This window comes from Saccopteryx bilineata, chromosome 2, assembly GCF_036850765.1.
Source record: "Saccopteryx bilineata isolate mSacBil1 chromosome 2, mSacBil1_pri_phased_curated, whole genome shotgun sequence".
In the NCBI taxonomy this organism is placed as follows: Eukaryota; Metazoa; Chordata; class Mammalia; order Chiroptera; family Emballonuridae; genus Saccopteryx; species Saccopteryx bilineata.
In genome coordinates this window covers 391,003,004-391,028,880 of record NC_089491.1, presented here as the reverse complement: position 1 = coordinate 391,028,880, position 25,877 = coordinate 391,003,004, and the positions used below count along the sequence as shown (strand labels likewise).

Genomic DNA, 25,877 nt, shown 5'->3' with positions numbered 1-25,877 from the left:
TACTGTTAGTTTTATTTTGGTATTGTTTGAGAGGAATATGAGAGTTCTAGCATGTACTGTTTAGAATATTTTTGAAAGTTTCATGCTCTACTTGTAAGTAGTTTACAAAGATAGTGGTATCCCATTCCCTTTCCATCATGGTAAATGTTTTCATTTGAGGCAGGCAGCATGGAATTCATCACCCTTGAAAATGTGCCACATCCTTGGGGAATTCATTTTGCTGGGACTTCTGACTATCCCAGCAGCCAAGGAAGACATATCCTTTACTGTCTGCAATCACAGACTGCTGAATGCGGCAGGACAGCAGCCTATCTGGAAATGAACTCTATTCACAGCAGAAGAAATGTTCATTATGCTCTGCTTTTAAAGTGGACATTTTGTTCTTCTGTCAATCAACTTAATTTCCATGTTCATAGAGTGAGAACATAAAGTATTCAGAAAGCACCGACAGAAAGCAGTAGGCAAGCAGTATTTCAGTTCTGAAGCTTTAAAGAAATGCCACTTCCCTGATTTATAGCACTAGTTGACTGATGGGTTGGTTTGTTTGTTAAATTCCTGGTGCACTTTTTATTCTAAATAATTTTAGTGCTTTAAAGGGTCATCTTACATAATCAGAAAGCTTTATGTCCCACATGTTTTAAACAAAAAAAGTAAATCAGCATTCATATTTGGAATGAGGTTTGGTGACATTGATTTTTTTTTCAAAGTAGCTAAAAGTTTTTCTTCAAGCAAAAATAAAACACCTAACTAGTAAAACAGAAGCTATGACAGGTCACTTTAAAATTTTGAATAACAAAACCTTAGCTGAAAATGTCTTTTATAAATATTAGTCGATAATAAATTGCTAATTTTTGATAATCAGATTCCATTAAAAAGGCAAAATCTACTTTAGTCATCTTAGTCGAATTGTATTATTCTATTTTAATGTGGTTTTTAGCACATGGGTGCAACCTAATTTTGAGACCTGTTCAATAACATATCATTTGAGAGGTAGTAAGGGTAATTTAAATTCATATATTTCAGTATTTTATTTATCTAAAACAAACAAGTTGCTATTAAGTATTGACTATTTTATTAACTGAGAGCATCTGGTAAAACACTTATGATTGGGTTAATTTATGTTATATTTTCCCCTCAACTTGTAAAAGATTAATCAACCATTTTATGGTCTAATTTAGGTGCCTAATTAAAAACAGAGTTCAACACATGCTACACTGTCTTGCTAATAAATCTTGACAGCTTTGTAGCATGACGGTTCGTATTTCAAATTGTTGCATATCAACGGAGAATTTTGATCTTCACCCAGGAGCTTGAAGAGAATGACATACTTGGTTTAAGCCCTAGGACTGAAAAAGCACAGTTCCTCCAGAAAGGATTATCCCCAATCAGATCTTATCTCCAAGTTCCCTTAGTCAGACAGAAACAGCCTTGGCCACCAAGTTTTTAGAAACAGACTGAGAAATGAGATTTCTCAGCAGTTATTAAGCTAAAAATATAGGGAAAGTTGCTATTTTCAGTAATTAGCTTTCAGGAGGGAGATTTTTCTGAAGCTACTGGGTTGTAAAATCTAATTCCAAAGAAATCTACTCAAAGTTTTAGTTTTCCATTGTCTTCTGGTTAATAGAAGTTTTCAGTTGTGATATGGGGCACCGTGCTTCTTTTAAGTGAATAAATTAATTGAAAGAAGTTTTTGGAACATCTCTTTTAACCCTATGTCCTCCACAGCTCCCAGCCATAAAAGGGGGGGTCACAGAAGAGAATAAATCTATTCTCAGTAGCGACATTCACTGTTTTCTCAGCCTTTATACTTGAGGAGTATTTTTGTCAGTTTAATGACTCCTTTGACGCGAACTGTCCAGCTCAGACAGAGAAATGGAAACTGCCCTAGTGACGTAATTACCCTCACTCTTCTCATAAACCAGTTCTGGTCATAGCAACCTGGAGTTGACATTCTTTTAAAGTGAATGACCAAGTGAGCAAGCCACATGAACGTCCCTGGAGCACATCAGAAAACTCAAAACTCTTTTAAAGCAAACTCAAGTCTTGAACTCACCCTTTATGAGGGTCATCGTGTGTTTGGTCACTTAAGCGAGGAAGTGCCTAACAGAGTCACCTGTGGAGCAGGACTGCCCTGGTGCGTATACCAGCTCTGACACTTTCTAGCTGAGACACCTTGGGCAGGTGGAGTAACCTCTCTGGGCCTGTGTTTTTTCATCTACAATAGTATCTACTTCACAAGACTGTAATACGGATTACATGTGCTAATCCTGTAATGTTGAAACAGTACCTGGCATATTGGGAAACATTCAGGACTGTTAGCTGCCAACATTATTAAAAACACACACACTATATATATTTTTTAATGTGGCCCCAGCATGAGAGTGTCGGCTGACTTTGTACAACCAAAAATGGAAAGAAGAGTCATGGTGGAGAAGGAGTTTCTGCCCTGTCAAGACCAAGGCATATTTTTATATAAAAAATTTATGATCACACTATTTGACTAACTTTATTCACAAAATGAAGTCTTCAAAATTTGTGAAAATTCACCAAACTTATGACAAATCAAAGGGAAATTTATTTTAAAAATGTGTCTATTTATGTTTAAGTTGATAGATCCTAAATGGACAGGGTGTGTGCTCTCTCCCGGGGGCACAGGGAGGGTTCTCCTGGGCAGGCGGGGCCCCAGAGCTCCCAACACTTACAACCTGGGACAGAAGCTGAAAGTCCCTTTCACCTTAAGTCCTGAGACGTCACCCCTGTGGAGCTCACCAGCACCTGCTAAATTTGGGAGGCCAGATGGATAAAGAGAGCTGGATAATGAACTGGAAAAGCAAACCCACAAAAGTCTTCATCCCGAGACTAAAACATAACTCAGGTTCGGGCCCCAAGGAGGCGCCTAAGATGCCGGCGGCGGACAGGCTTCTGCTCTCTGGCCCTAGAAAGGCCAGCTCAGCGTTGCTACTGCTGCGGGCTCCATGCTGCCACAATCTCTCCAGTTCTGGCTGGCCGTGTCTCCTAGGCCAAGTGGAAGGAACTACAATCACTTTCCAGGACTTCATGCAAATCGGCCCGGGCCCCTGGGCTACCGGTTAGGCCACTACCAGGACTGTGTACTAACCGACTAAGCCCATTAAGGGCTCACACAGACACAGCCAACCTCTCCTCCAGCGGATTATGATGCTGACCCTCGACTTCAATCGTCCGTGCCCAGAGTTTTTGTTGTGTGTGTGTGTGTGTGTGTGTGTGTTTAATGCCTTCACAATGTCTAAATGCTTTCAAAATGTCTCCCCTCTCTCGGGTTCCTAGTTATGAGGACTTGCTTTAACCACGTGTCTGAACTCCAACTCTCTCGCTAATTACTGTTTGTGTTCTCCAATCTGCTGCCTGCCTGTGGGGACCGCGGGAGAGATGCCGCGGAGACGCCGGCTGCGCGAGCGGCAGGGGCTGGCCCAGCGGGCGGACTCCTGGCACGGGATTCTAGCAAAGGCGTTCTGGGTCAGGCGTCTCCTCCGGGGTGGCTGTTCTCCGTAAAACCGGCCGCTCTCTGAATCACTGCAAGTCTACACATTTTCCCAGACATCCGGAATATTCTTCATTAATTAAAAATATTTTAATTAGGCAGAGGGCATTTCAGACAGTCCCTCCCCCCCCCCCTTAGGAAAAGAGAAAAAATCCGCTAAACCAGAGGCCACACCGTGCAGCCGGGAGCGCAGAGTTTGGGGAGGAGAGTTTCGGGGCTTGCGGTTTGCTCCTTCTGGCGCGCGGGCCGCGGAGTCCCCGCCGCGGGCCTTGGGTCACCAGGTCGGAACGGACCCCGCTAGTCAGTGTAGGGAGATGCCTGGGTGGTTGAGGGCCTTCCCGCCTCCTGCGTCCCGGCCCAGCCCCCGCGGCCGGTCCCCAAGTCCCGCCGCCCTGCGCGGCCTCTCGCTGTGCCCGTTCGGCCCCCGACTCTCGGCCGCGCCCTGCGCTGCAGGCGCACGGGGAGGGTTCCCGGGGCGACTCCGTTCTTTATTCAGCGTTTCTGAGTCGCTCAAAGGGGACGAAGCAGGTGGAGGGCCGCAGCTTAAGAGATGGCGTGAATCTTCCTGTGGGGATTTCCACGGCCTTCCCCAGGTCCCTTAAAAACTGCCCGTCGTGGACTATTCAGTTAGCTCCCGCCAGTTCCTCGGAGTCCGGCCCCCGGTATGTCCGGTCCCAGGAAACTCCGGGCAGTCTCCAGCCTGCGGTGGTTCCACCTCGAACGGCGCGAGTGAGCGCCGGCCTCCCAGGCCCTGGGGTCGACATCCCTCCCGGGAGGGGCAGGAGTGTGGGGTAGAAGTAATAACAACAATACGATCGCTGACAATAAGTAACAATTAGAGAGGCCCCACGTGCCGGCCGGGAGCCTCACTGCGGAGGCGGCGCTCTTCCGCCCCCTCGCCCAGCGGAGAACCGCGCGATCCCACTGCACGCAGGAGAGCGCGGAGCCCTAGCGAGCGGCCCGCGCCAGGACGGGAGGCCAGGCGTCCCCGTGCAGAGCTCGCGTTCAGAACAGCCGGTGTCCACGGCCCGGGAACGGTGGGAAGGGGGACTATCACGGCTGGCTAAACCTCGAGACTTAGGCAACTGCTGACAATAAAAACTATAAGGACAAAAGGGAGAGGGAGGGAGAGGCTGGGAAGAGAGCGGTTTTAATCCGCTGGGTCAGCCCGCTTTTATCTTCCATTCTTTCCAGGGGTCGAAGGGGGGGTGGTGGAGGCAGGGAGTGAAGTTCGGTTCGACTCTTCCCTTTGGTTTCCCGAAGTCTCGAGCCTCTCGGAGGCTCATCGGGCCTGGAGGGGTGTTGGGGACGGGTCAGCGGTTAGGGGAGGGCGTGGAGCGTCACCAGACAGAAAGGGTGGGGGCCGGTGGCCGAGCTCCGGGTTGGGGACCAGGTTTCCCAAGACGGGAGTCTGGACCTCGAGCTTCCCGGAGCCTCACCCGAAGCTCGATCAACCTGGCCGCTCAAAGACAGGCAGCTGCGGGAAACGGTGCGCAGAGGTCTCGGTTACGACCCTGCGGGCCGCGGAACCGGACCTACAAACCCGCGCGAGCACCGAGTTTCCGGAAGCCCGGGGCTCGGGGCAACCCACATTTCTTAATCCATGGGGCCCCCAGTATTCTTTGCGCCACGACTAGTGAAGCGCCCGCGGAGACCGCGTTCCTGCCCTTGTTCTCCGAGCACCCGAGCAGTGGCGGCGGAAACCGGCGGGACGCGCGGGGGGAGCCCGGGAGCCTTCCAAGCTGCGTGCCGCTCGGGCCCGCTGCAGTGCGCGCCTTTGCCCGACAGGGACCAGCACCGCTCCACAATCCCTGCGCCCTGCGCCCTGCGCCGCCCACCGGTCCACCAGGCGGAGGCGCCGGGCCATCCTCGCAGCACACCTCCCCGCCCAAGCTGCTCTCCGGCAAAGCGAGTTTGACCCTCTTTGGGTTCGGGTTCCAGCAAGGAGGAGGACTGTAACAAAAAACAGGCCCAGACTCCCCGCGGCCTGAGCGGGACACCGTCATTCCCACCCCCACATCCCCATCTGCGGAGCAGAAGCGGCTCTGGAAGTTGGTCTAGCCTAGGGCGGAGACTGCGGCCGGCGGGGTGCAGGACGTCCCGGGCGCCCAGAGGAAGAATAGAGTAGAGCCACACTGGATCGATCCCTCTGGGACACAGCCACGGTGAGAGGGTGGCGTGGCTCCCTGAGCGCCGTCTCGAGTAGCTGTCCTCCACCCCCGATTCCTTGCGGAGAGCTCTCCTGATTAATTCCAGGGTACTTGGATTTAATTCTGTGGTCACTGATCTGCCAGAACTCCTCGAAAAGATTCTACGGGTTGTGGCCAGAGTCTCCCCCACCCCTGACCCCCCGCACACCCCGTGCCGAGCTGGGGCAGGATTCTCAGCTCCTCACCGTCTCCGGTGGTCCGCGAACACCCTTGTCACTTCCCCGGCACAAGCCACGTCTCCCTCCGCTCCCGTGCTGGGTAGCAGCTGGCGCCTCTGCCCCTGCCCCTGACGCGGAAACTCACCGGTACCAGGCGAGGCCCTTGTCGTAGCTGCGGTCGAAGAAGTGGGGCTCGGCGCCCACGGCGCGCACGTCGGGGTGCACGCGCAGGAACTCGAGCAGCGCGCGCGTGCCGCCCTTCTTCACGCCGATGATGATGGCCTGCGGCAGCTGCTTGCTCCCGGACCCACTAAAGAAGCTGGTGATGGGGCTGGGGTAGTCCGGCGCCTCCGGACTCTGCTCCTCTTGGCTGGCGGCCCTCTCCTTGCCTGCAGCCAACGGGGCGGCTGGCGCCGCCTGGAGCGGCAGCCTGGGGAAAGTCCCGTCGGGACTCGTGGCCAGGGCTGGCGGGTCGTGAACCGCGCGGGACCCCGAGCCCAGGAGCAGTAGCCCCGGGGCGGCGGCGCACGAGCCGGCGCACGAGTACAGGAACATGTAGAGCCAGATGCAAAGCATGGCGAAGAGCAGCGCGAGCTTCCTCCTCACCGGCGGCGGCGGCGGCTGCGGCTGCGGCAGAAGCCGGCTGGGGACATCGAGGCAGGATCGGCCGCCACTCAGGCGCTGCCCCATGGGCTGCCCGCGGGCGCGGCGAAGGGCATGGCTCAGCACATGGCGCTGGTCCCGCCCGAGCCGGGAGCGCGGAAAGGGTTCCCTGCTCCTCCACACGCCTGCCCGTTGGGTCTATTGCCCCCGCGCGCCCGGGATCGCCGCTGCTGCTCCTGCTGCTCTTGCCCAGGTGGCGGCGGCAGCTGTGGCAGCCGCGGCTTTTGACATGTTGCCCGGGAGGAGCCGCAACTGGAAGGAAAGTCGGGTGGAGGCGAGTGCTGGCCTGGGACGGCTCCGGCGGCGCGACGCCGCGCTCTGGGCCGGGAGAACGCTGCGCTCCGGCTCCCTGGCCACTCCGGACGGGGCGCACGGCCGCTGGCCGGGGCTGCCTCCTTGCTGCCCTGCGCACCGAGCCCGAGAGCAGCCCCGGCACTTGCGCTCGTAGCGGCTGTGAAGGAGAGAACTGCGCAGGAAGAGTCGGAGACCAAGGAGGAGTGGGCGGGCCCGGCCACCGGGAGTGACGGGTCGCTCCGCTTACCAGAGACCCGGACCACCATGCAAATACAGCCGCTGCGCTGAGGGTTCAGCAGCCAACCAGCTCCCGGAACGTGGGGGTGTGGAAAGGGTTGGGGGGGCGGAGGGCAGTGGCCGAGGGTTTCAATTGGATGAGGGGCAAGGGGCGGGACTGGGAAGGCGGAGCCGGGGACTGGTGACAGGAGCGGGTGGAAGGAAGGATACTGGGGAGACCCAGCGCCCGCAGAGGAGGGAACCCCGTCGCGGGGGGCTCTTCGGCACCCGCGCGCTTCTCCGCACTCGCTCCCCGAGAGCCAGCCTGGGCTGTAGTTGTCCCATCCAGGTGTGACGTGACCCGGGCGGGTCCGAGAGGTGGCGTGCTGTGCAGCAGGGAGTCAGCAGGGGCGCATGCGGCCCCCGAACCAGCCGGAGACTCCGAACGGGGCCTCCCGAACAGAAACAGGTTTAGGAAGTTCAAGTGGAAAACATATTTGGATATTGCTGTCTACTCTTTTTTATGTCTTTCCTTCTTTTTCTTTACCAGGAGTTGATCTCTCTGAGATTGCCTGGTTAGCTGGGAGCGGTGTAAGCTGTTCTCAGGGAAATATCCTCCCCAGTTTCCAAACAGCTGGAGAAAGATAAGGGTGAAGAGGCGGAGAAGAATTAACAGGGAAGTAAATGGTGGCTTAAAAAAAAAAAAAAAAAAAAGTTTCCCGGTGGAAAATTGACAGTGGAAGTCACGTGTAGAAAGTTTTGTCTAGAAATGAGTTTGTTGGGGACGTTAACTTGAAGGAAATACTCAATCCTCTCTTTTGCTTGAATAAATAATAAAGCCAACCTTCGCCTGCGTTTAGGAAGACCGTCTGGTTTGCTGGTCTGTTACATTAATTATTAGATGTTGTTGGGTTGGGTTTTTTTTTTTTTTCCCATCAATTTTTAAAGTACGTAGAAGGGAATCGATTGCTGAGTTGCATTTATTTAATGGTTCAAGTCTACTCGAAACCGATTCCCCTGGTCTCTTCTGAAAAACACCCCCCTCGGGCGGAGCAGGAGCCAGGGAACTGTGTGGGTGCGGCGTTGGGGCCGCTCGCGGGGGGAGCGCGGGCCAGGGGCGCGGCGCTGCCGCGTTCTCGCCGCGGCGCTCGGAAGCCGGAGGCCGAGGGTGCGAGCAAGCTCATCCCGGTGGCGTTCAGAACGGTTTCGATGCCTGCCACCCGGCCCGGTCCGGGGAGCGGGCCCCCAACGCCCGGCTGCGCGCTGTTCCGGGGCAGAGCGTTCCTTCGGGTTCTGACCTCAGCGCGGCAAGCGGGGTCCCGCGTCGCCCACGGAGTGACTCACCGCACCGAGAGCCGCCGTCCTCATTTCACCACGCGCGCCAGCGGAAACAACCCGAGCCCGGGTCCCTCCGCTCAGCTGCCAGCCCCTCATACTCCCCACTCCCGCTTCCTTCCTGAGTAAATGTCCCCAAGAGTCCCAAGTCCCCAGAGCCCTACTCCAGGTTCACGTCTCCTGCGCTGGGCGCACCCTGAGAAGGACGGTAAGACCTTCTCATAGTTATGAACTCAGGTTCATAACTCAGTTATGAACCTGAGTTCATAACTCAGGTTCGAAAACGCGCGGAAGAGCCGCGGATGGCCCAGGAAGGACCAGAGGCCGCCGTGGTCACTCATGGCACCGGCGCTCCCGGGCTGTTCTCCGAGCGACCTCTTCGCAACTAAACCACCTCGAGCCCAAGACATTTTCCCACAGAACTGCTGAGGGAGAAACACTTTGGATAAAGGATTCCCCCCCCCCTTTTATATTAGCAGAGAGAATTTCTTTCCAGGTTCCTGTCCCCCTGTCGCTAGGATATTGTGTGTGTTCTTTGGGGAGAAGTAACCCTTAGCGGGGACATGTATGTGTGCTGTATGTAGTTATAACTTCCTAAACGTGAGAATATGTTTCTGAGCATTAGCCCGACTACATGTTTATTTTTGGGAAAAGGAGAGAGAAACGTCAGTGTGTCCGGAGAGTGTGCCTTCAAAATCACGTCATTTCTGGGGGAAATGAAGTTAGCCATCTTTAGGCGGCTATGTGTTTTGCTGACTTTTGTGGAGTATTTTTGGGGAGGAGCAGTGGTTTATGATCTGTGTATGTTCAAGAGAATCATAGCTCCCACGTGGCTAACTTCAGGCCCGATTAGGTGTAAATCTTATAGTTTTTTTTTAAAAAAAGATTTCGATAATCTTAATAGAAATGGTCTGTCTTAAGGGTTAGCAAAGTCTTGTGGGGGCTGGGGGTGGAGGAGGAATTACAAGTGGAAGCCACCGGATATATTTAGGGTTTTTTTCTCCCCTCCGGGGGATGAAGGGAGGGAAGCAGTGGAAACCAGGACGTGGGCATCGGAAACTGCCCGGAGTGTTCCGCAGAGCTGAGCGCCCCAGCGCCAAGCCGTCGCCTGTGTCCACCCAGAGGGCGTTCAGTCCCCACCAGCGAGAACAATGGAGGAGTTCTCGGGGCCGAAGCGCCCAGGGGTGTGTGCGCACCGAGGTCGCGGGTCATCTGGGGTTGGCGAGGCACCCGGCGGAGTATAGAGCGACACGGAGCAGGATCTGGGCCGCTATCCGACGCTTTGTCGCGTCAGCCTACCTGCTGAACTCTAAACACTCACGCGCGGCTGACGCTACCGGCTGGAACCGTGGCCAGCACCGTCTCCCCCACCGTCCCACTCCTGCAGATGCGGAGCCCGCGCCAAAGCTGACCGCGCACAGTTTAGAGTCCCTTCCTTTCACCCTGTTCAGTGGGCCATCGGGTCCCCGCGCTCCCGAGCCTGGCCACCAGGAAGGCGCCGCCACTCAGACCGGGAGCAAGTCTCACCGTCCCAGCACACCTGCACGGCGTCCGTTTCAGTCTGGTGGGTTGGTTTGGGATTCGCCAGCGGGGTGGCTCACCTGGGGCCTCTGCGGCTCTAATCCGCGGGGAGGCCTTCTCCTTCGAAACGGGCAGGGCTGCCTCAGTGGACCACCTTTTCCCCACTTCCCCGAGGTCCTGCTCTGAACCACCCGCTGTGGGAACGCAAGCGGCCACACTCAGGCCCTAAAACCCCCCCCTCTGTGCAAAACAGGAGACTTGAGCCGAATCCTCTCCGCCTGGAGTTTCCAATTCTGCTCTCGGGAGGGGAGGCGCCCGCAGCTGCTCGCGACCCCTGCCAGCTCCTCCTGGTGACCCTCTACGTCCCTGGTCCGTGCGCCATGGGCTCCTTTCCTGGGGCTGCCCGTGCCCATGGCCCGGTGCTCCAGTTCCTGTCACCAGAACCGTACCTTCTTCCACCACGCTTCCCACAACGCGCTCAGGCAGCCAGGCGAACCCCCGGGGGCTCACAGTTGCAAGCCGGCTGCACCCACCCCGCCCCGGCCGGGGCTCCGTGCCCGCCCGCAAGGGGGCGCTCTGAGAGCTGCCCGGTGGCTGGAGGCCGAGACGCGGCCGGCGCACGGGGAAGGAGACAAGCCTGTCCGCGTGGGCTTCTGCGGCGCCTCCCCACGCCCCGCGCGTCCTGGAGCCGCTGTGGCCACCCAGGCCTCTGGGGTGTCTAGTTGGTCGTGGTGCCTCCCTGTCCGTGGGTGGAGGGCGCCAGACACACGGGAGTTCCTGGCCGGAGGACCCACCAGCCCTCAGGGGCACGTGCAGCGCGTCATTGCAGGGAGGGTTGCCACGTGCGAGGGGCCACCCGCAAACCACAGAGGAGGACGATCGCCTTGGTCTCACACATAGCAGCACTGTGGTGGTCAGCGTGGCGTGATGCCTGTGTCCTGAGGAGTCAAGGCCCTGCGCGTGGCGCCCTGGCTCTGGGGATGGAAGGGGTTCCTTCGCCTCCAGAAATGGTGGGAAGACCGAGGGAAGAGAAGGTGTGCCCATGCTTCCTCCTGGCTGGGTCATCGAAGGCCGTCTGCTGCCCCCCAGCACGTCCCCTGCACACAGCCTGATTGTCACCGGGCTTCGCAATGGCTGTCCCCCTCACCGGTCAGGCCCATGATGGCAAAGACAGCCGCCTCACCGCGCAGGCGCAGAGGCACCGCGACGTTCCTGCGTGTTCTCCCTCCGCCAGCCCCTCTGTGCCGAGCCTTGATCACAGACACTCCTCAGGGTACCCTCGGGGCCGGGCGGGCCCTGTCTTTCCTGCCAGGACCCTGGTGTGCCTGCACCAGGCCTGCATTCCTTTTCCTGGTCTGCTTCCCAGCCACTTCCTGGCGGTGTGACGCGGGTGTCACACAACCCTTGCTGCCTCGGCACTGCTGCCTACCACTGCGCCCCTCAGCTCTCTTTCTCCCCATTACACCCTCCAGGCAAGGGGAGTCCCCCAAGGCCAGGCCTGTCTTTAACCACTGAGTTGCCGGAGGAAATCCTGCCATAGAAATGACTGGTCTGGGCCCTGGCCAGTTTGCTCAGTGCATAGAGTGTTGACCCAGCGTGCGGGTGTACCAGGTTCAACCCCAGGTCAGGGCACACATTAGAAGCAACCACCTGCTTCTCTCCCCCTCCTTCTTCCCCATTTCTCTCTCTTCCCTACCTGCAGCCAGTGGTTCGATTGGTTCAAGCATCGCTGGGGCGCTGAGGATAGCTCTGTTGATTCGAACATCACCCCCAGATGAGGGTTGCCGGGTGGATCCCTGGCTGGGGCGCATGCGGGAGTCTATCTCCCTCCGCTCACTTAAAAAAAGAAAAGAAAAGAAAAGAAAAGAAAAGAAAAGAAAAGAAAAGAAGAGAAAGAAATGACTGGTGCTGTTTTAATTTTCCACCACAGCCTCCTGTAGGCAAACAAAGGCAGCCGCCACTCCCATCAGTGTCCTCAGGAGGCCCACTCTCCGGATCCCATGGGCAAGTGTTTCCTACCTTCTCTCTCTGGGGACCGGCATTTCTCTAAGCTTGTGGGGGAGCACAGATGCAGACAGAGGGTCGTCCGTCCACCCTTCCTCCGCCAAACCTCCACGCTGACCAGCACCCTCCCTCTTGTCATCGCACAGGAAGACGCAGACCCGCTGGTCACATCATCTATTAGTGCTCAAGATCCCAGCCACTCTCACCTCAAGGAGCTCTTTTCCTAGCTCCTTGATTCGGGGTCACCAGTCTCTCCCGGAAGTGGACACTCAGACCCCTTCAGTGAAGGCCAGGCTGCCGCGGCTGCTGGGAGGCGGTCAGCACGCAGCTTCCCACCATCAGCATGCCCACGGTCAGACTGCAGAAGCTGCGGGTTCACGCGCCTTCCCCGGGCGCCTCCGTCCACTGACCGATGATGCCACGGAAAGGCCTGGTCATCTCAGCCACCTCCACACCTCTGAAGGGCAACTCTGAAGGGCTCGCCCACTCCAGAGCTCCCTGGCAGGGGGTAAGGGGGGCTGGCAGTGGGCACTGGGCCTCATCTCAGCTGTCTTCCTCTTCCTCCCTCCTGCAGGTGTGGGTCCCCTGGTCCCTGGGGCAATTTCCAGTAACATCCTGTCACTCTCCAGGGAACCCACCCCTTTCCCTTCGCTCTGTGGTCGCCCAAACACACTCCTGTGATTTGGCCCTCTTCAGTCCAATACATGTACAGTGTCTACTTTCTCACCTGTTATTGGAGAGCCTTTGAACTGATTCCACTTACTTATTGGCTAACAAGGAATCTTGTTGTTTGAACCAAAGGGGACACTTTAGCAGTATCTCGGGGCAACAGTGGTCCTTATAGCCCATCTCCTAAAGTCTATAGACAGTTAACAGATATTTCAGTCCAATTTCTCTTAAAGCAGTAAGAAGTTATTGGCCATAGTGTTTTGCTGGTCAAAACCCACAAATCTGCTCAAGTCACATAAGAAATTTTTTTTTTTTTCAAACCAAACCCAATGGAATAATACAACTTGTGATTCCTTTCTTAATTTTCCAAACATGTTCACCCTGGAATTCTCCCCGCAGCAAGGTGTGTGCTACGCTGTTTTTGTGAACAGTCACCCGGTGGTCCAACTTGCATTCATTCAGTCGATGAAGATGCTCGTGGCCCTGGGCGCTGTGTCTCGTCCCAAAGGCCGCTGGCTCCGGGGGCTTCGCTCTCCCTTTGTGCGAATGTCCCTCCACACTCGCTTGATGACGGATGCGTCCTCCGTGTTTTCCCGTTCTCCACTCTTTCTCCCTCTGGAAACCACCCCTGTAACCTACTCTTCATTTTCAAATTCCCAACAGTCACCCAGTGGACGGAAGTAATAGATAAGTGAGCTTCCCTGTCATCATAAATGCTCCACACGCCTCTCCCTCGCTTTGCTAAGTGCATTGGGGGAAAACTGGCCATTCCAGAAAGATTATTTTCCTGTGAACTTCCATTAGCACTTTATGAATTGCTGAACTTTCAGCTTTTTGGGAAACCCATTAGAAATAAGGGTGCCCAGTATGTTTTGTGAGGTAAGAGTGTGAGGCTAAAAATAACGGGATAGCTCATTCATAAGCCACCCGTGACAATGAGTTCTATGTCTCCGTGGTGTTTCACTGTTGGACTTTGGGCTCCGTTTTCATCTGGTAGGCATAGAAGGACACACGTGAATCCATCGCCGGACAAGGCTGGTTTATAAAACGCAGAGCTGCCGCTTACTTGGTTTTCTTGGACATTCGTTTGAGGGGGTTACTGCGTTAAATGTAGCACACAGCACTGGAGTCCCCCTGCTTTCCCAGGAAGACCATCGGGTCAGCAGTAATTAGCCCCCGCTCTGCTCTGCCCACCATAATTAATCCTGTTCACCAATTTCTACCTGTCGCCTTCCCAGGCCAAGACTTCCCACTGACCTCGGTTTGCCTACCCGTGGCTCTCGACCTTGATTTCATCTGGGGTGAGACCATCAGCCTCTGTCACCTGATATTCAAGAGCTCTTTAGAAAATGTGTTCTCAGTTTGAGACCCCAGTCCTTTAAACAAGAGCATAGATTATTTGAAGAAACAAATGTCAAAAAAAAAAAAAAAAAAAAAAAGGAAAGAAAGAAAGAAAGAGAAAAGAAAACCCAGCCCAACTTTGATAAAACACTCGAACATACACATTCAAGAAGCAAAAACAAATTCCTGGTAAGGTAAACTGAAAAGGACCCATACAAAGACGGATTATAGTAAAATGGGCAGAATGCAACGGCAAAGAGAATCTTGGAAGTGGTAAGAGAGAAAGGACGCAACTCATATGGGAGATCCCCGGTAGGACCACCATCTGATTTCAGATAGGAAACTTTGGAGGTCAGAAAGCAGGGGACAATACATTTAAAGCACTGAAAGAGAAAAACTTGTCAACTAAGAATTCTATATTTGGCAAGATTGTCCTTCAACAATAAAGAAGACACAAACACATCCCATAGATAACAAAAGATGAAGTAGTTTGTTTTTGCTAGATTTTCCCTGGAAAAAAATATTCAGGTGGGTCTTCCCAGTTGAAATGAAAGGGTGTTCAGGAGCAACGTGAACCTGTGTAGACAAATAAAGATCTTCAGTAATGGTAAATTCATGAGCAAATATAAAAGTCAGTATCATCATGTTTATTTTCTACATGATTTTGTTTTTGGTATTTTTCTGAAGTTAGAAGTGGAGAGGCAGACAGATAGACTCCCGCATGCACCCGACCAGGATCCACCCAGCATGCCCACCAGGGGACGATGCTCTGCCCATCTGGGGCATCACTCCATTGCAACTGGAGCCATTCTAGCACCTGAGGCAGAGGCCATGGAGCCAACCTCAGCACCCAGGCCAACTTTGCTGCAATGGAGCCTTGGCTGTGGGAGGGGAAGAGAGAGACAGAGAGAAAGGAGAGGGGGAGGGGTGGAGAAGCAGATGGGCGCTTCTCTTGTGTGCCCTGACTGGGAATTGAACATGGGACATCCACACACTGGACCCATGCTCTACTCTACCACTGAGCCAACCAGCCAGGGCCTATTCTCTACACGATTTAAAACACAAGTGCATAAAAAGAAATATCTATGTTGTTGGACGCACAATGTGTAAAGAGGTAATTTACAACATCAATAACAGTTAGTGGTGGAGAAAAAGCTGGGAAGGAGCAGAGCCTTCATGTGCTGTTGCAGTTAAAATAAATTAAAATTAGGTTGTTATAACTTTAATAGCTTAAATGTGTCATAGAAACCTCAAAGAAAACATCTATGGAATACACACAAAAGTAAGGAAAAAGGAAATAAAAATGTGGCACTACAAGAAAATCAACAAAATGTAAAAAGAAGGTAGAAATGGAGCAAGCGAGGAGCGGAGAGCTATAAAACATAGCAAATAGGCCCTGGTCGGTTGGCTCAGTGGTAGAGCGTCGGCCTGGCGTGCAGAAGTCCCGGGTTCGATTCCCGGCCAGGGCACACAGGAGAAGCAAGCGCCCATCTGCTTCTCCTCCCTCCCCCCCTCCCCCTCTCCTTCCTCTCTGTCTCTCTCTTCCCCTCCCCCAGCCGAGGCTCTATTGGAGCAAAGATGGCCCGGGTGCTGGGGATGGCTCCTTGACCTCTGCCCCAGGCGCTAGAGTGGCTCTGGTCACAACAGAGCGACGCCCCGGAGGGGCAGAGCGTCGCCCCCTGGTGGGCGTGCCAGGTGGATCCTGGTCGGGCGCATGCGGGAGTCTGTCTGACTGTCTCTCCCAGTTTCTGGCTTCGGAGAAATACCAAAACAAACAAACAAACAAACAAAAAAACACATAGCAAATAGCAAAATGTCCGGTGTCCTTCTTTATCAGTAATTACACTAAATGTAAATGGATGACACTGTAACCAAAAGGCAGAGATTCGTAGAGTAATGAAGAAAACATAGCAGCATTTTGCACAATAACCAAAAGCGTTTATCTAGAGATGAATGAACAGACAGAGTGTGGTATCTACAGACAATGGAATGGTTCTCAGCCGTTACAAAGGAGGCAGTTCTGATACACATCACAACAAGGATGAACCTTTAAAACATATGCTAAGTTTAATAAGCCGGGTCCTAAAGTTCAAACGTTGCATGACCTCACTGATGTGAACTATCCAGGGAAGAAAAATTCCTGGAGACAGAAGGTGGCGTGGAGAGGACCACGTGGAGGGGTAGGAAGTCATGGGGAGCTATCCTCTTCTGGGTATGGATTTTCTGTTTGGGGGGGTGACAAAGTTTCGAAACTAGACAGTGGTGATGGTTACACAACATTGTGCATGTACTCAGTGCCACTGAGTTGCACAATCACAGTGGGGAAATTTATGTTGTGTATATACAATAAAAAAAAAGAAATAAAGGGAAGAAGGTGTTGATGAATCTATGGCCAAGCGACGCAGGAAAAGGCAGAGAGCACAGAGAAGCCTGGGATGGCGGCGTCCGTGTCAGAGAGCGGCCAGCGGAGCAGAAGGTAAGTGGTTCACCTGGGGAGGTGCAGTGGAGCAGCGATTAAACTCTTGCTGTGGTGCCGCCGTGCATTCAGGGGGGGACTTCAGGGGGGTCAAGGGCCAAGGATGCGGTGTTCCTTGACCTCTTGGCGCTGCCAGGAGTGAGGGTGCCCTCACGGGCTCAGGGGCTGGAAGCCCACTGTCAGAGCCGTCGGAGAAGAGGAGACACGGGAAGCACCTCTCGCAGCCACCCGGGAAGTCAGTCTCAAGGTCTGCGCGCAGTTGCCGAGTCCGGCCTGATGAACGCTTTGTCCTACTCTCTTGCCAGCCCTGGGCGGCGAGTACCCCGTGCCCTCCTCTAGTCTGCCCATCACCACGTGACCTGGTCCATCCCCGCATCTGCCTTCAGCTTCTCCGCACCCTGAGGTCCGTGGGCAGCACACAGCTCCCCGCAGTGAGTGAGCCCCCGTGGGGCAGAGCGGTGGCCCCAGGCCCCTTGCACAACACTAGCAGCCTCCAGCTCTCTCTCCCTTTGCCCCAGCAAAGGGTCTGTGTGGCACAGAAATCTTGGCACCTTGTGTGAGGAGACAGCCGGTACCACTTCCACGGACACTCAGGACACAGCAGCCAGAGCTGCTGTTGCTTGGTCCCTCCAGCAAGCAAAGCCTGAGAGAGGAAGGAAGGTGCTGGCGATCCACGCGAGAGGCGCAAGCCCACAGAGGGGCGGCTGCGTGGGCACGGGAAGTGAGGTGAGGGAGGAGAGGGGAGACATGTTACTTCTGGGCGCTGACTACCTGAAGAGTCAGGTGGTGGGTGGGTTGGCGGGCGGGCTCACTCACAAGCCTTCTCTCAGAAGCCTCGAACAAGGTCCACGGAAGGGGTGGGGGGCCTCCACCCGGTTTCCTCCTCCTCTTGCTCCCATTTGTCAAGGTCCACCCGCTGGGAGGTATTTCCTCACTCCTCCGAATGCGGCACCTGTCCCTCTGTGGGCCGCAGGGAGCCCGATCCCGGTCCCGGCACTGCGGTCTGCTTTACACATTTGAAACTGGACCGCTGCTGAGGTTTGAGTGGCGTTCTCCCGAAAGATAGATCCACCTGGAACCGTGAATACAACTTTATTTGCAAAAAAAAAAGGGCTTTTCCACCTTTTGAGATGAGATCATCCCTACATTAGGGCGGGGCGCTAAATCCAAGGACAGGTGTCCTCCTCATGGGAGGGGAGGGGACACGGGGGGGGGGGAAGGACCCGTGCAGACAGACAGGGCACAGAGGTCCCGCCGGGAACGGAGGTTCATCTGGAGCAGCTAGAAGCCAAAGGGGGCGAGGACGGGCCTCGCCCGAGGGCCCTGCCCACACGCCTCGGTTCCAACCGTCTGCCCCCTACGAGGGAGAAAGGAAGCCTCGTAGTTTTAAGGCACCGAGCTCGCGGTCGGTTGTGGCGCAGGCCTGCCGCGGGGCGGGTAGGCACCGGCCGGGCGCGCGGCAGAAGGCAGGGAGAGCGGGCAGTCGAGGAAATCCGAGGCGAGCAGAACCGGCGCGCACACCTCTCCTCTGGCAGACCTGCGCGCACGGGGAACAATGGGACCTCAGAGCAGCCTGCCCGTGGGTGGCAGATGGGAGGCGAGCGGGATCAAGTCAGGCTGGGGGGCTGAGAGCTGGGAGATCAAAGGGAGTTACTGGTTCATTAAAAATGGATGCTCTTGTCAATGAGGATTACGGCAGGGGATGTAAGGCGAAAAGGGAGGATGAACGGATAAACACAGGGTTGAAATAGCTAAGAGGCGGAGATGAGTCCCCCGCGCAAAGGGGCCGTCAGCGGTGTTGAGGTGGCGGGCAGGGAGCAGGTGAACGTCAGGTGAATTTCAGGGGACGCTCAGGGGACACTGGCCAGAGTGCCCAGCCTCGCTGTGCAGAGGGGTGGACCGCAGCGCTTCCGTTCCAGCTCCGGGAAGGGAGCCATGGTGGGGGTGTGTGGCTGTGGTGGGTGGGTGCTGCCTGGGGGTGTCTCAGTGAGGGTGACAGGCTGGGGTGGGGTGGGGGTGCAGGTGAGAGATTACCCTCCGCAGGACAGGGGCCCGTGGAGGCCATGAGACGGAGGGACAGGAGTGTCCGGCCCAAGGGTCTCAGGGACAGGGACAGCAGCTGACTCAGACTTTAGATGCGGGGGTGGGATGTTTTCCTTCTAAGGATGCAAGAGCCGACGTCATGGATGCCCAGGGGCGAGACACTTCAGGTGGGCTGTGCACAGAGGGAACTAGAAGGAGAAGCCGCTCACTTTCCAAGGGGGCGGAAGGGCTGTCTCCCCCGAGCTGCCCAGGTCCTCTCCTCCACTCTCCTCTGCAGTTGGCACCAGCCCCTGCGGCCACCTTGGCTGTCCCGGCTTTGGCTGGCACCCCCGTGGGCATGGCTTGCCGCCCCCTTACCTGTGTATGCTGGGTCAATGTGTGGCCTCAGCGCTGATGGACTCTCCGTCCCAGGAACTGGACATTGGGCCCTTGGTACCCGATCTGAACGGCCCTGTGCAGCCTGTGGACTCGTTCCCGACTCAGGGGTCCACTCCCGACCTGTCAGCTGGGGTCATCGATAAGGCCATCGACCAGGTTGATCAGGTCTCCTGGGCACACCCTTTCAGTCTTACTGTCTGTGGTGCGGTGGGCTGAAAAATGTCACCCACCGCGTCAGTTCCCAATTCCCAGACACTGGATACTATCTTACTTAGCAGAAGAGGTGATTAAATTAAGGATTTTGAGATGGGGAGATTATCTTGGATTATCCAGGTGGGTTCTTTTTCTTTTTCTTTTTTTTTTTTTTTTTAATAATTTTGAATTTATTGTGGTGACACCGGTTAATATAATTATAGAAGTTTCAGGTGCCCAATTCTACAACACATCTCTGTGCACTGTATTGTGTGTTCACCCCCCCCCAATCAGGGCTTTGTCCATCACCATTCATCCCGCCTGTACCCTCTTCCAGCCACCCCCCACCCCCAATGACCGCTCTGTTGTCCGGCGGGTTCTAAGTAAGGAATTGTGTCCTTATAGGAGAGAGGTGGAGAGAAAACACACACACACACACACACACACACACACACACACACACACACACACGGGAAGGCAATGTGACTACAGAGGCAGAGTTCGGAGTGACTTGGCCACAGGCCATAAACCGAGGAATGCCAGCCGTCACCAGCAGCTGAAAGAGGGGACAGGACTGTCCCAAGGGCGCACGCCCCTCGGACGCCTCCATTTCAGCCCAGCGAGTGAATGCCAGCTGCAGAGAACGGTGAGAGGCCACATTTTTGTTGTTTTCAGCCCCCTGCTTGTGGCAATTCCGTCACGGCAGCCACCGGAAACCAGAAGACAAAGGGGAGGGGAAAGAAGACTGGTTTCCGGCAGGAAGGAGAAGCCCGGGGACTTTAGGGTAGGGGTCCAGCAAGGGAAGCGGGGTGGGGCGAGGATTCGTCCAATCAGCGTGCCGATGGCGGGCCCTGCGCGATCCGCAGGGTTGCAAATGCTCAGCCGTCCTGGACAAACAAGGACGGAAGTACAAGCGCCGAACGCCGCAAGAGAGATTTTAGGAGGACACAGAAGATGTTGATTTGGGACTTCTTCAGGAGGCACTGTTCAGTGTGAAGGTAGAAACAGTGTGTGTGTGTGTGTGTGTGTGTGCGTGTGCGTGTGCGTGTGTGGTCATGAACTCAGCACCTAGACAGACACAGAAAGGACCCAATGTGTGTGTGTGTGTGTGTGTGTGTGTGTGTGGTCATGAACTCAGCACCTAGACAGACACAGAAAGGACCCGATGCCCAGAGCCAGTGGGTAATGCAAACAAGGCAGCTCAGCCAGACACCGTGACACGCCAGCGTGCGCCCACGCCCACGCCCTCCTCTCAGAGGTGTTGTGATGTTGTTTACGATCTTGTTCTACTTCACAGCCGCCGGCTGTGTCTACCTGGGGCCAAAACAATTGGGCAACACAGTAAAAACATTAGTCAAACTAAAAGTCTGAGCAGAGTGCCACGGCGTCCAGTGAAGAATATGAATTATTTACCCCAGCCCCTCCCCCTTCACGGCTGAAGTGGCTGGGACCTGCGTCACATCACAGACGGGCAAGCAGGCTGCAGCTTGTCCAGGTGGTGACACGGCCCCGTTGTCACACAGCTGAGGGACAGACCAGAGTTCCAACTGGGAGTCCCTCCGACTCCCCAACACGTGGTTTTTCCATCAGTGTGGGAACTGAACCAGTATCCGTGCACTTCGAAACTTTGAAGCAGTTTGCTTGAGATAAAACATGTATCAGGGAAACAAGAGACACTTGAAAAGATGAAGGTAAGGCCCTGGCTGGTTGGCTCAGTGGTAGAGCATTGGCCCCGCGTGTGGAAGTCCCGGGTTCGATTCCTGGCCAAGGCACACAGGAGAAGCACCCATCTGCTTCTCCACCCCTCCCCCTCTCCTTCCTCTCTGTCTCTCTCTTCCCCTCCCGCAGCCGAGGCTCCACTGGAGCAAAGTTGGTCCCAGGCACTGAGGACAGCTCCATGGCCTCTACCTCTGGTCCTAGAATGACTGTGGTCACAGCAGAGCAACGGCCCCAGATGGGCAAAGAATCGTGCCCTGGTGGGTTTGCTCAGTGGATCCTGTCGGGCACATGCAGGAGTCTGTCTCTCTGTCTTCTCACTTCTCACTTCAGGGAAAAGAAAAAGATGAAGGTAAAAATAGGTTAAGAAGCCCTTTCACTTGACCCTGGCCATTTGGCTCAACTGTAGAGCACTGGCTCAGCATGTGGATGCCCCAGGTTCAATTACTGGTCAGGGCACAAAGGAAACATGACCATTTGCTTCTCCACCCCGCCCCCTTCTCTCTCTCTTCCTCTCCCACAGCCATGGCTCAATTGGAACAAGTTGGCCCCAGGTGCTGAGGATGGCTCCATGACCTCTGCCTCAGGTACTGAAATAGCTCAGTTGCTGAGCAATGGAGCAGCGCCTCAGATGGGCAGCGCATCATCAGGCAGGGGGCTTGCCGCATGGATCCTGGTCAGGGTGCTGTGAGAGTCGTTCTGCCTCCCTGCCTCCCTGCCTCCTGCCTCTCACTAAAAAAAAAAGAAACCTCTTCACCTCTTCACCACATTAGAGACAGCCTGATTTCTCCCCACAGCCTGATTTCTTTAGGGGATCCATGGATACTCTGAAATTGTTTGCATAGCTGTGCAGACACATACAGTATCCATTTTCTAGGTGGCAGGGGCCTTGCCTCTCACGAGAGTCTCAGACTACTCTACTGTAGACATAGGAAACCATGGCCAGTCTTAGGAGTGACCATTTGTTTAAAATACCATGTTACCTGCCCACATAATCCACAAGTCAAGACAGTGCTTCGAGAGGAATCTACAGAATTCACATAGAAACACCCTTGTTTAGGTGCCTCTGTCCAGGAAGTTCTGGTCACATGTAGATCACAAAAAGCAAACCCGGAAGTTACCAAGTCATTCTCCATTACATAAAAACTTTATTAACAATCCTGGCCACCTCATGTCTACATGCCCTACTCGCTTTACTGAAACTTTCTAAACCACTGGGATCCCCGCTGCGTGTAGCAACAAAGGTTCATCACCGGGGTAACCTCGCCTCCATCAGAGACCTGTGACTAAGTCAGGGAGAGAGAGCCCGAGTCAGCGGAAGGCATGCATTTCCTCCTGACCCATTGGTTCTGCCCAAACCCGTCTGTGTTAGTCCGGGCTCTCCCGAGCAGCAGAACCAACAGGACCGATGGATGGATGGTTGAGTGTAAGGAACTGGCTCACAGAGCTGGGTTCCCCCGAGGAGCGGAACCAGCAGGACCGATGGATGGATGGTTGAGTGTAAGGAACTGGCTCACAGAGCTGGGTTCCCCCGAGGAGCGGAACCAACTGGACCGATGGATGGATGGATGGTTGAGTGTAAGGAACTGGCTCACAGAGCTGGGTCTCACGAGGAGCAGAACCAACAGGACCGATGGATGGATGGTTGAGTGTAAGGAACTGGCTCACAGAGCTGGGTTCTCCTGAGGAGCAGAACCAACAGGACCGATGGATGGATGGTTGAGTGTAAGGAACTGGCTCACAGAGCTGGGTCTCACGAGGAGCAGAACCAACAGGACCAATGGATGGATGGTTGAGTGTACGGAACTGGCTCACAGAGCTGGGTTCTCCCGAGCAGCGGAACCAACAGGACCGATGGATGGATGGTTGAGTGTAAGGAACTGGCTCACAGAGCTGGGCTCTCCCGAGCAGCGGAACCAACAGGACCGATGGATGGATGGTTGAGTGTAAGGAACTGGCTCACAGAGCTGGGCTCTCCCGAGGAGTGGAACCAACAGGACCGATGGATGGATGGTTGAGTGTAAGGAACTGGCTCACAGAGCTGGGCTCTCCCGAGCAGCGGAACCAACTGGACCGATGGATGGATGGTTGAGTGTAAGGAACTGGCTCACAGAGCTGGGTTCTTCCAAGGAGCAGAACCAACAGGACTGATGGATGGATGGTTGAGTGTAAGGAACTGGCTCACAGAGCTGGGCTCTCCCGAGCAGCGGAACCAACTGGACCGATGGATGGATGGTTGAGTGTAAGGAACTGGCTCACAGAGCTGGGTTCTTCCAAGGAGCAGAACCAACAGGACTGATGGATGGATGGTTGAGTGTAAGGAACTGGCTCACAGAGCTGGGTCTCACGAGGAGCAGAACCAACAGGACCGATGGATGGATGGTTGAGTGTAAGGAACTGGCTCACAGAGCTGGGTTCTTCCAAGGAGCGGAACCAACAGGACCGATGGATGGATGGCTGAGTGTAAGGAACTGGCTCACAGAGCTGGGCTCTCCCGAGCAGCGGAATCAACAGGACCGATGGATGGATGGTTGAGTGTAAGGAACTGGCTCACAGAGCTGGGCTCTCCAAAGCAGCGGAACCGACTGGACTGATGGATGGATGGTTGAGTGTAAGGAACTGGCTCACACACAGGGCTGGGTTCTGTTGAGGAGCGGAACCAACAGGACCGATGGATGGATGGTTGAGTGTAAGGAACTGGCTCACAGAGCTGGGCTCTCCTGAGCAGCGGAACCAACAGGACCGATGGATGGATGGTTGAGTGTAAGGAACTGGCTCACAGAGCTGGGCTCTCCCGAGCAGCGGAACCAACAGGACCGATGGATGGATGGTTGAGTGTAAGGAACTGGCTCACAGAGCTGGGCTCTCCCGAGGAGCGGAACCAACAGGACCGATGGATGGATGGTTGAGTGTAAGGAACTGGCTCACAGAGCTGGGTTCCCCCGAGGAGCGGAACCAACTGGACCGATGGATGGATGGATGGTTGAGTGTAAGGAACTGGCTCACAGAGCTGGGCTCTCCCGAGCAGCGGAACCAACTGGACCGATGGATGGATGGTTGAGTGTAAGGAACTGGCTCACAGAGCTGGGTTCTTCCAAGGAGCAGAACCAACAGGACTGATGGATGGATGGTTGAGTGTAAGGAACTGGCTCACAGAGCTGGGCTCTCCCGAGCAGCGGAACCAACTGGACCGATGGATGGATGGTTGAGTGTAAGGAACTGGCTCACAGAGCTGGGTTCTTCCAAGGAGCAGAACCAACAGGACTGATGGATGGATGGTTGAGTGTAAGGAACTGGCTCACAGAGCTGGGTCTCACGAGGAGCAGAACCAACAGGACCGATGGATGGATGGTTGAGTGTAAGGAACTGGCTCACAGAGCTGGGTTCTTCCAAGGAGCGGAACCAACAGGACCGATGGATGGATGGCTGAGTGTAAGGAACTGGCTCACAGAGCTGGGTTCTCCCGAGGAGCGAAACCAACAGGACCGATGGATGGATGGTTGAGTGTAAGGAACTGGCTCACAGAGCTGGGCTCTCCAAAGCAGCGGAACCGACTGGACTGATGGATGGATGGTTGAGTGTAAGGAACTGGCTCACACACAGGGCTGGGTTCTGTTGAGGAGCGGAACCAACAGGACCGATGGATGGATGGTTGAGTGTAAGGAACTGGCTCACAGAGCTGGGCTCTCCTGAGCAGCGGAACCAACAGGACCGATGGATGGATGGTTGAGTGTAAGGAACTGGCTCACAGAGCTGGGCTCTCCCGAGGAGCGGAACCAACAGGACCGATGGATGGATGGTTGAGTGTAAGGAACTGGCTCACAGAGCTGGGTTCTCCCGAGGAGCGGAACCAACAGGACTGATGGATGGATGGTTGAGTGTAAGGAACTGGCTCATAGAGCTGGGTTCCCCCGAGGAGCAGAACCAACAGGACCGATGGATGGATGGTTGAGTGTAAGAAACTGGCTCACACAGCAATGGGGAACCAGAAGTCCAAGCCCTGCCCGTGGCCGGCAGAAGATCCAGGGCCACTGATGTTCCAGTCCAAGTCTGAGATGGTGTGAGTTCCAGTCCCAGTTCAAATCCAAAGGCAGAGGGTGACAGCGGTCCCAGCCTGAAGACAGTGAAGCGGAGAAAGCCAGTTCTCCCGTCCTCCACCATTTTGTTCTGTGGAGGCCTTCCCCAGATCCGATGAGCCCTCCGCATGGCCCAGTCAGGGTGACACGCAAAATCCACCATCGCCCCATCTGTTTCTTCACTCACTGGTTCTCCCTGCTCTGCGGGTGCGAGGAGGAGAAGGTCCTACTTCCTCTCCCGTGAAATGCTCTCCCTGTCCTCATCTTTGTCCTTCAACCTCCAAGCATCCTTGAGAAGCCCCTAAAGGCAGAGAAACCAGCCAAAAGAAAGGTTTAACCCATAACCTTTATGCAGAAAAGGTGGATATTGGGAAGGGAACACAAGATTATAGATTACAAGCAGATCAAACCTCATCAAATACTACAATAATGATTCTCTGCAAGTAGGAGGAATTCTAAGACAGTGGTTTTCACTGTGGGCAGGGCAGGTGATTTGGCCATGGGGGGAGGTGATTTGGCCATGGGGGGAGGTGATTTGGCCATGGGAGGAGGCGATTTGGCCATGGGGGGAGGCGATTTGGCCATGGGGGGAGGCGATTTGGCTACGGGGGGAGGCGATTTGGCCTTGGGGGGAGGCGATTTGGCCATGGGGGGAGGCGATTTGGCTACGGGGGGAGGCGATTTGGCCTTGGGGGGAGGCGATTTGGCCATGGGAGGAAGGTGATTTCACAATGTGTGCAAAATCACTTTTGATTTTTTTCAACTAGATGGTGCTTCTGGCATCTAGTGGGCCAAGGCCAAGGGCAAGCATGCTGCTAACTCCTGGGACACACAGGCATAGACCCCACCCCCACCACCACAAATAATTATTTTCAGTAGTGCTGAAGAAGAGAAACCTATTCTGAGACCTAGAATGCAGCCAGGAATATTGTGACCCATGTCATTAGGAAAGAGAAGAATTTCCGCCCACGTGTGCTGAGATTGTCCACGCCCTCGCAGTTGATGAACTGCTGTTGGCCTTCGAGATGAGCAGGAGACCCCAGATCCAGCCTTGCTTCTCTAACT

At 54.7% G+C, this 25,877-nt stretch overlaps 1 protein-coding gene across 2 annotated transcripts in view; it reads right to left on the bottom strand.

Moving 5' to 3' along the window:
- HS3ST3B1 (heparan sulfate-glucosamine 3-sulfotransferase 3B1) overlaps positions 1 to 7,153 on the bottom strand; it is a 43,251-nt gene extending 36,098 nt beyond the window's left edge. The window contains exons 1-2 of one of the 2 annotated variants that reach the window (XM_066264292.1): positions 6,034 to 7,153; positions 3,664 to 5,762 (exon numbers count right to left, since the gene is read on the bottom strand). In XM_066264292.1, the coding sequence (XP_066120389.1) occupies positions 5,117 to 5,762; positions 6,034 to 6,578 (1,191 nt within the window). In that variant the 5' untranslated portion in view covers positions 6,579 to 7,153 and the 3' untranslated portion in view covers positions 3,664 to 5,116. Of the gene's footprint in view, positions 1 to 3,663; positions 5,763 to 6,033 lie in introns of those variants that run through there. The other variant, XM_066264293.1, reaches the window with a different exon arrangement.
- Positions 7,154 to 25,877: the final 18,724 nt, after the last annotated feature.